This window comes from Limulus polyphemus, unplaced genomic scaffold (assembly GCF_000517525.1).
Source record: "Limulus polyphemus unplaced genomic scaffold, Limulus_polyphemus-2.1.2 Scaffold686, whole genome shotgun sequence".
NCBI classification, from domain to species: Eukaryota; Metazoa; Arthropoda; class Merostomata; order Xiphosura; family Limulidae; genus Limulus; species Limulus polyphemus.
The window spans coordinates 118531-128892 of NW_013666296.1; the positions used below are offsets into that span (position 1 = coordinate 118531).

The 10362-nt window shown below is 31.6% G+C and overlaps 1 protein-coding gene across 1 annotated transcript; it reads right to left on the reverse strand.

Moving 5' to 3' along the window:
- Positions 1-5767: 5767 nt before the first annotated feature.
- On the reverse strand, positions 5768-6969 carry LOC106459948 (cuticle protein 16.8-like). The gene is made up of 3 exons (XM_013919620.2): positions 6924-6969; positions 6348-6491; positions 5768-6121 (listed from the first exon to the last, which is right to left on the reverse strand). The coding sequence occupies exons 1-3, from the start codon at positions 6933-6935 to the stop codon at positions 5768-5770; spliced, it is 510 nt and encodes a 169-aa protein (XP_013775074.1). The 5' UTR covers positions 6936-6969.
- Between the last annotated feature and the right edge of the window lie 3393 nt (positions 6970-10362).

Consider the following 10362-nt stretch of genomic DNA (forward strand, 5'->3'; position numbering starts at 1 on the left):
CAATAAGCAATCCTGAAAAATATTTGGGGGTGCTTAACTTTTTTCCAGGTGTATATATTCATATACGCTTCAGTAATAGTTGGGTAATAAACATGTATTGATGTAAACGTGAAGTGGAGTAATATATAATGATAAAGGTGTTAGAGGTAGTAAGGTAAAGTAATATATGGTGATAAAGATGTTAGAGGTAATAATGTAAAGTAATATAAAGGTATTAGGGGTAATAAGGTAAAGTAATATATGGTGATAAAGATGTTAGAGGTAATAATGTAAAGTAATATAAAGGTATTAGGGGTAATAAGGTAAAGTAATATAGGATGATAAAGGTGTTAAAAGTAGTAAGATAAAGTAACATATGAGGATAAAGGTGTTAGGGGTAAAAAAGTAAAATAATATATGATGATGAAGATGTTAGGGGTAATAAGGTAAAGTAATATAGGATGATAAAGGTAGTAAAATAAAGTAATATATGAGGATAAAGGTGTTAGAAGTAGCAAGATAATGTGATATATTCACAGATGTGTTAGAAACAGCAGGATAATGTAATATGTGGTTAGAAATATCAGAGTTAATCACCTAATTTAATATTTGTTTTGACTGCTCACGATTTTGTTTTAGAAATTTGGAATTAAATTTTGGGACCATAAAAATGCGTAATGTAAGAACATTTGTGAAAAGATTGGAAACTGAAATTGTGAAGACATTTGTAAAAAGAAAAAGAAAACTGAGATTGAATGGGTTTAAAACACGCGACTCTGTTTAGTGAGCAGATTTTCTACATATCAGTTGAAACAGCCCTGCTAGAAATTAAAGCTGCGCACATAGCATTGTACCAGTGATTTGAAGTTGAATTTCGTTTGCTTTTGATTTCTCGCCAGAATTGTATTAGATTTATAAGGTTTTAGTAGATTCCTATTAAATAGATTCATCAAATACCTCACAGTAGGTGGCACAATGGTTAATATACAACTATTTGTTCTGTTTGCTTGTTGTTAAGCACAGTGGGTTATCTGTGTTATTGACAACCACGTGTATCGAAACCCCATTTGTTGAGTTATAAACCTTCAGACTTACCGCTGAGTCGCTGGGGGAGGTGGGGCTAATGCATAACAAAAGAAAGCACTTGAACGATTTAGTGAAATGCCACCAAAGATAAAAATATGCACTTTAAGGAATTTCAAAGTGTTTTTAATGTAAGCAATTTAAAATAAAATTAAAACACATTTTATATGTAGCATGTTTTTTTATGAGTGTTAGCTTTTAATCTAACGATAAAGATATTCTGTTTTACACGACTGTTTATTTTGAGTAAATTTCAGTTGACCAACGCTATTCTTTCTTCCATGATATATATTTACAAAATTAAAATAAGAAATCCCATTGCGACAACGTTTTAAGCTTATTTGCTAAAGCGAAATTTATGAATCCACTAGGCCAAAATTATGATTAAGTATTCCTGGGATTACAAATATTACGTTGCTTTTCTCGACTTTTCTCTGAAGTTGGACTGGCCCCTAATTTACTTATTTACAGCTAATTAAAATAATATAATTTCGAACCGAATCTGTCTCATTTATCGGCTAATTTTTCCCGTTTCAAAATTATAATTCAATCATAAAATCTAATCATCATCACTTGTTCAGTAATTATTTTTTATCATGTAGGACGAATCACAGAATGACGACGACATGGATGAATATGGAATTGACCAGGGATATCGTCCGATCTTCGTTCGCAAAAGCTATGCTTACAACTACAAACCAACAACAACCACAGAAGCACCAGAAACTACATATCCGCCCCATTATGGTTATTACGGCTATAAGGTACACCCACAATACTACTACAAACCAAAACCAACAACAACAACAACCACAGAAGCACCAGAAACTACATACCCGCCCCATTATGGTTATTACGGCTATAAGGTACACCCACAATACTACTACAAACCAAAACCAACAACAACAACAACCACAGAAGCACCAGAAACTACATACCCGCCCAATTATGGTTATTACGGCTATAAGGTACACCCACAATACTACTACAAACCAAAACCAACAACAACAACCACAGAAGCACCAGAAGCATACCCGTCTCATTATGGTTATTACAATTATAAGGTACGACCAGTTTACTATTACAAACCAACAACCACAGAAACACCAGAAACCACACAATCGTCCCATTATGGTTATTACGGTTATAAGATACAGCCAAAATACTACTACAAACCAGAAACAACCACCACCACAGAAGCACCAAAAACTGGATACCAAAACTATGGTTATCACAAATAATATTTTTACAGACAGAAATTAAAAAAAAAACGTCTTTTATCAGAGGTATGGTTATTACACGAACGAATGCAGTGATCTTCTTTAATTGAGCATATGACTATACTGAAACGAAGACTAGAAAGTACAATAAACAAATATAAAATATTAGTACAGCCTTAAAATTTTATAGGTAATAAATGTTCTGTTTAAACAAGAAAGACAAAAATAAGCAAATGTTAGCAAATGAAATGCTAAGCACCCTTTTCATATATCTTTATATTAGTCTACAGTATACAGAATGGTGAATCATTTGTGATTTTAAGCCTAGAGATACGTAACTAAAAGCTTATAATTCTTAAAGCTACTGTTAACATTTACCAGGAAACAATATTTTTACAAGTCTTTCATAACTCGCATGATGATCATCTTTAACCTGACTTAATATGATTGTCAGTTTTTATAATAAACGCTAAACCTACTTGGGTGTAAATTAGTAATCTGCCAGTTATTGAGTTTTAAGCCTAGCTAAAACTAGTTGAATTATCATTTTAAGTCATTATTAATTTTCACAATTCTTAAACACACCAGTTATTAAGAAGTTCATCAGATGCGTATATAATTCAGTAAAGTTACTTTGGTATAATATCAATGCCTATGTAGGGTTCTTAACCTATGAAATAAAGAAAGCATGAACTACAGCTTCTAATGACTGTGAATATCTGAATATATTATATAAGTATTTACTTTCGTTGTAAAGCAAAATATGCATAGCTAATAATAATTTTTGTTTCCAACTAATTAATGTCTAGTTAGTGTGTTTTTCTTTTCATCGATATGAGACGTATCTTTTTTTTAAATGATGTTTCCCTGAGAAATAATTAAAAATGGTTATGTATGATATTCTGTCGTAGTATAGAAAATATCAAAAAAAAGAAGAAAGTGTTATATAATTAATACATTAGATAAGTGTATGTACATTTCCAAAAATATATTTAATAAAAAATGTTTTGGCAACATTACACCTGCTTAGTAGTGCTTACTGACTTAAATTCAGTTTGTTGTTTTCTTAGTGCAAACCTACACTATGAGATATCTACACTTTGTTCACTGTGAGGTATCGTACCCTAGATATAGGGCTCGTAAACTTACTAATGATCCACCGGAGGACGACATCAAATGAATTTTCAAATAATCAATATACAGTTTCAAAACTAACAAAAGTCAATTTTTAAACTTAATTATTAATTCCGGGTGAGTTATTAAAAACTAAATTTCACTTATAAAATAATTAGAAGTTTTGGACTTAATTTATGATTGTGTTACTTAATCTAATATCCAAACATAATTTATCAGAAAGTTACTTTTTATAGGCTGTTTCACGGTATCATTGCAAAGAAGGGCTAATACTACGAATTACGATTACTTTGTGTAGCTAGCTGAGACATAAAAACTACTGTACATTTTCTAGAAATAATATGTCTGAGTAAAAAAGTTCAAATTTCGACAAGTCCTATTCTTTATTATTAGTAATCAAAGGCCTTTGCTTTATAATAAAAAGTAGTTCAGTTTCTGAGTAGAATTCCAGTTGTCAATCAGCATCCTTGATAAGCTAAAATATTTCATAAGAAAGAATTAACATTTTCATTAGCTGATTGAAGAGGAACGATGTTGCTTTTTTGTATGATAAAACAAAAAGTACATTAAAAATGTTTGACTCTGAAGAGCCATTATAGAATTGCATGCACTTAAAACCGTAGGAAGTTAAAAATGAGGGAGATTTGTTTGTTGTTAAGCTGTGCCCACTACTGGTATCGAAATCCGGTTTTTAACGCTATAAGACTTATCGCTGAGCCACTGGGAGACATGAGGTAACGTCTTTCGCTAAGGCCATTTCCATTGAAAAGGATAAAATTGTAATTGGACACAAAATTTATTAAGTAAACAAATATATTGTTAAATGCATATTTGATTAGGCGTGGCCTAATGGTTAGAGTTCTCGGACTGTAAATCCGAGGCTAAGAGTACTTTTTCAATACTTATTAATTAACTAAAAGAAGAAATTTCAAAATAAAGCTGAAAACATTTTTAAAATCTTCAGTTCGATGCACCACAAACTGTTTTAGTTAAGAAGAAAAGCAAATGATTTGTCAATGTTTTAGGGCAAAACTGGATATATTTGCCTTGACTTTAGGATTCCAAATTCTCAGACTTACCACTGATCAACCATGGGGCAAAGACAAATACAGAATGAGCTAGAGCATAGCTTAAAAATATATGAATACATCTTGTAGCACCTTACTGAAACAGATCACTCAGTGCGCAGAATTATGATACACCAAACACATTCATGAAAGGACTAAGCAAAAAATTTGCGTAGAATAATGGTAATATATACACATCAATACTCATTTGTAAGCTTTTCTGTAAAATAAGATGCTTGTAATGATATCTATTTCATATAAAAAGAATTGTGTTTGGCTGACGAAAGAGACGAATGGAAAAATAGACTTTTGTTGGTCGTTGGGACTTTTCTTACATTTTCTATATTATATATATATATATATATATATACATGTATACCTATTTAGAGTAATATGTACAAATGAATAGAAATATTAAATGGAAGGAAGACAGTTTCGTGTTGTATGACTAGTATTTCTTTTTCAGATTTCAAATACAACACTGGTGTCAATCACTGCTTACATGTAAAAGTGACTGGTGATCTGAAGGTATTCTGGCTCGGATCTCATTAAAAAAAACAAAAATTTACGTTCCACACTTTATGTGTGTGTTATAAGAGTGACAGTAAAGTCCCAGCATTCGAATATTTAAAACAAACAATGAATGGTACAAACACAAGTCGCTAACTTGAGGGTTAAAGTGAATCCTGAAATGAATACCTCTGTAAACTTTAGAGGTGTCACTGTTTCAGTAAATAAGTACAATTGCATAAGTTTCTTTTTCAATAATAAACACAGAAACAAAACAGTTTTTCTTTTTCAGTTTATTCGACATAATTGAAAACGATACATACACGATGACGTATTATATCGCTGAATAAATCTGCGACGTATACATAATGCACTAAACACAAGCGTGATATATATATATATAATTTAATACTTATAATTTTCAATGCTGCATGATTTTCCTGTTTTTCATTTGTTCAACCTTCCCTGGATTTTCTAAAACAAAATTACCAGATATGTAAAATTATTCTTCTATGTTAATGGAAAATCATAAGGTATTTGTATTTCGATTTCATAACTTTGTTCTACGGGCGCCCTTGATCTACTGTAAAAAGATTTAAAGAAAGTAAAAAATCCAAAATTACATTTAAAACTGTCTATGGATAAGTTTATATTTTACTTTTTTAACAAATCGAATGAGATTTTTTTATAAACACTAACATCAGCAATATTTGGCAATAAATGGTTATATAAGGCACAAACTAACAAGTTTAGCAATTGCTTATTAACAAATAATTAATGGCCATAACTGAGACCATAGTGGGCTGGAGCTGCAACAACAGCCTTAGCATAATGAGGGGAAGCTACAACAGCCTTGGGATGAGTGTAAACTGGAGCAGGGATGGGGTCGGCAGCAATCTGGACATCAGCGGGGTTTTGGTTAGCGGTACCTGGTTCGTTGGTCTTGATCCAGGCGTGGAAACCGGTTTCATCGGCAACGTATTCAACGGTACGGCTGATGCCATAGGCGTCAGTGTAGCCATAGGAACCACGTTTACTGCCATACTCATCTCCTGATTCCTGTTGCCATAGGGCGCCATCGTAATCATTTTTAGCTTCATAACCAAAGCTGTAAGGCTCAGGCTTGGCCTAAAATGTGAAACACAAACAAAAATACAGGACATAATTAACTAACATGTTTAAAATATTTTTAGGTTCTTGTAAAAACATTTACTGTGACTTTTGTCAAATTTATCTTTAGCTCTAGTTGATTCAGTGACAATTTAATCATTTTTATTGCAAAAAATATTTTGAAAAATATAAATTCGCATATTATTTTGCTGGTTTTAAATAAAAGTATTGGGATCAAACATACGTAAACGTCAGCGTAAGCTGGAGCAGGGTGAGCATATGCAGCTTTAACTGGATGATAGGCGGCGGGATAGGCAGGGGCGGCATAGTTGTAGTGTGCAGGGACAATGCCAGCACTAGCAGCGGCGACCAGACACAAGAGTACCACCTACATAAATAGAAGTCAGTAGAATACAATCAATAATTTTGTATTTACTTTCATACTAACAAAAAAATAGTTGGATCTAATAATTGTGATGACGTTTTTTTCTTGAAGTGGAAAATTACAACTTTAAACGTTTTGTTAGTTTCCCTGCTGGGCCGTTTCCAAAAAAAAGTTTGAGATTTAGTTCCTTACACCAACTATTTACAGTAAAAAATAAGATCAAATAAAAACCAGTTAATAAATATAAATATACTAAATAGGTTATTAATGCATTGTTTTTTCTATAGCACAAATATATAAAGAAGTATGAACATCTCTTTTAATATTTTACTTTACACAAAACAACACTGACAAACGAAATGATAGACATCTCTAGGCCAGAATATTTTGTTAAATATGAACAAATGAAACAGGTTTGTTTAGTTGATCTCCTACCTTAAGCAGCATTTTGTTGTATATCCTGCTTGCTTTCTGAGTAAAAGAAAACGTTATTGGATAACGACGATAGAAACATCGAGCTTATATACAACTTTCTGTCCTCAATTGTTATGTGGAAATAGCCAACAAAATGTGGGCCAGTTCATGTGTACAACACACTGATAATAGTGTACACTAAGAGACGTAGTCCACATCTGAGTAGCTTGCCCCGAAGGAAGGGCAGCTCCCAAACCCCACAGGCGTTCGTTACAGATAGATTGGAACACTATCGCTTTCCGGATTACATTCTTATTGGTGTTTGGCTGAAAACTAACATTTGATATTTTTCTCTCTGAATGTCAAAGCCGATGTGTTGCCTCCTCCGTGTGGCTCTTCTTCCTTTACTTTTCCTTCATTCCTTTCTTTATAACATTTGGCGTTATAACGTGATGCAATAAATCAGCCGTTGTAGATCTTGAGCTTAAATGTTTTCACAACTGATTTGACATAGAACTTGCGGTTAATGTGATAAGGTTTAACTTCTCCTCATCGGCCTGAATTAATATTCCAAACCTTTCTTTGGTAATTGTTTGCCAATCATTTTAGAAGCTTTCGCGATCTTAAAGTTAAGTTACCAAAAGATGTGAATAATTGCTAAATAACCCATTAGCTTTTAATGGTGAATAAACGTTCTGGTAAGTTTTTTTATTAAAGATTTAAATACTTCAAATGGTTTAGAACCTATCAAAACACTTCTAATCATTTTGAAATCCATGTCTGAGGCTTAGCGATTTGATGAGTATACAGATTTTGGACGTCCTAACTTAATCAAGTCCATCTCAAGATATGCGTAGATATTAACTTCAATGAAATCAACTATTTAAAATTATACTCATTAAATCTAAAATTTCACGAAAAATACATTTTGTGCCAAACAGAAACTGTGAATCTATCTTGAGATATAAATCCCTATGAATGAATGCGCTGCGATGCTATTCAATTCTGAATTAATATAATTCGAACAAATTAATCAATATATCGTGATTTCAAAGTTGAATTGTTATATACAATGGTGTAACTCAGGAATACTGTGATAAATCTTGCTTTCTAAACAATTTAGTCACGGATTTTTGTAACAATAACGTCTACAGTTGTAACGTTTTTTGTCATTACCACTGTAAACGTTTTTGTTTAAAAACGTTACTACAATAGACGTTATAGTTACAAAAAACGTTACAACTGTAGATTTTATTGTTACAAAAACCGGCACTAGTATAGACGTTTTTGTTACAAAAAACGTTACAACTGTAGATTTTATTGTTACAAAAACCGGCACTAGTATAGACGTTTTTGTTACAAAAACCATTACCACTGTAAACGTTTTTGTTAAAAAACGTTACTACAATAGACGTTACAGTTACAAAAACCATTACCACTGTAAACGTTTTTGTTAAAAAACGTTACTACAATAGACGTTACAGTTATTTTTGTAACAATAAAATCTGTAGTAGTAATTGTTTTATGTCTATAATAGTAATGGTTTCGCAATAATAACGTCTATAGATAACGATTTTTTAACAATAATGTTTATTGTAGTAATGGTTTTTATAACAATAACGACTATAGTAGTAACAATTTTTGTAATAATATGTTTGGCTGTGAATTATGTGAAAAACAAAGAAAAAACAATTTCGAAAACTCATAGCTAGCTTCCTGAAGTTAAAAGGTAATTATTGTGGTATTATGTGAACACAACAAAATGTAAGTTGTTAATGTTACTGCATGAAATTTTTCAAAATTAAAATAAACAAAGTACTTTTTTAGTCGCGACATAGCGGCTCATAGAATGGCTCTGAGTTTGTTTGTTTTTAATACAAACTTCTCATAGCTCCATCTCTTGACCTATCTGAGATATAATTACAGCCGCGGCTATTGAGGATTCCCTCTTGTTTGAAATTTTAAAACATTCTCTGCCAAAAACGTCTAAAATTTTTGCATACACACATATCTATAAATAGGGAGCGATGACAAATTGCAGAATCCAGTTGAAGTTCTCTAACTATTGTTACATGTATTTTTCAACAACACTGGAAAGGAAATGATGTGAATTTATGTGTTCCCTGTCTGTTAGTAAGATATTGTGTGTGAAGTATCTTTAAAATTAAAATATTTCTATGTTATAGAAATGAGAAGTAAGCAGTTTACAGTAAGCTTCTTAGAACGATCCATTGAAGTTTGTGTTTCTGTTTGGGTTGAATGAAAGACTTGAGCATGGAATCTCGTCACACGACAAGGCATACAAATTCGAATATTGAAAAGCTTGAAATGAGTATAACTGATCGTTTTGAAAAACATGCTTACAAAAACTTGAAAGCAAGAAAAAACATTCAGTTTGGTTGTTTGCTGTTAAGCGCAAAGCTACATAATGGGTTATATGTGCTCTGCCCACTACGAGTATCGAAACCCGATTTTTAACGTCGTAAGCCTGGGGAGTTACCGCTGATCCAGTGTGGGGGGCACATGCAGTTTTTAAAATCCAATTGTAGTATCATTTTCAAAGCCTAAATCATTCACACGTCTCATCTAATGAGTTTTTACTTTTCCAAATAATTTGTTAAAATACTTTAGTGGCAAAAAAAGATAAGTTTGTAATTCAAAGTGTTTCTTTTTTTAAAAATATCGTGTTTGATAATATTGCTTATATGTTTAGCTTGTTATTAAGCGCACATTTATACAATTGATTATTTGCGCTGTGCAGGGATCGAGCCCTGATTTTGAGACTTACAAGTGTTAGCAATAATTTAACCATAAATATTCATCATAAACATCTCCCTCATAAATATTGTCATTGATAAATATACATCCAACCTCTTTAGTTCTTTGGTTCTTAAGTAACATATTTAAAACTAGACCGCAATATTCTTGTATTTGTCATAATATTAAACTTTTCAGTTTTACAATAAACAAGTATCCCTTGAATAATTCACCATTCCACGCAAGTTAAAACTTACCTCTAACACTCGTTTGTAATTTTTTTATGTCATTATGTCAAAGTGCTTTTCGAAATATTCCTCAAACAGCGATTAAAACTAACCCCGAAGTTTAAAATATATTCATGACTTGTTTTATTAGTCAATAATTAATTTGGACACTCATGGAAAATTATTATACCCTATGTTTAGTTAATATTTTTAATAACTGTTATAATAACAACTCAAAAAATCACATCAAAATATTCATAAAAGTGTTGTTTTGATGATCTAAAAATTGAAATACGAAATCTAGAAAACTTCTTAATAATAATAATAATTAGCAACTTAATTGCCATCTCCATTGTACTGAAATGTTAGTAAATGATACACTTTTAGAAAAATATTGTGACAATATTCCTAAGTCGTGATTTCAAGAAATATTCAATAATACTTTCAAGGTTAATCCTTAACCTCTAAAGAGGCGA

Coding starts and splice junctions, on each gene's coding strand:
- LOC106459948 (XM_013919620.2), bottom strand. Junction 6,122..6,347: donor CAGCTTACGCTGACGTTTAC/GTATGTTTGATC, acceptor TTCACATTTTAG/GCCAAGCCTGAGCCTTACAG.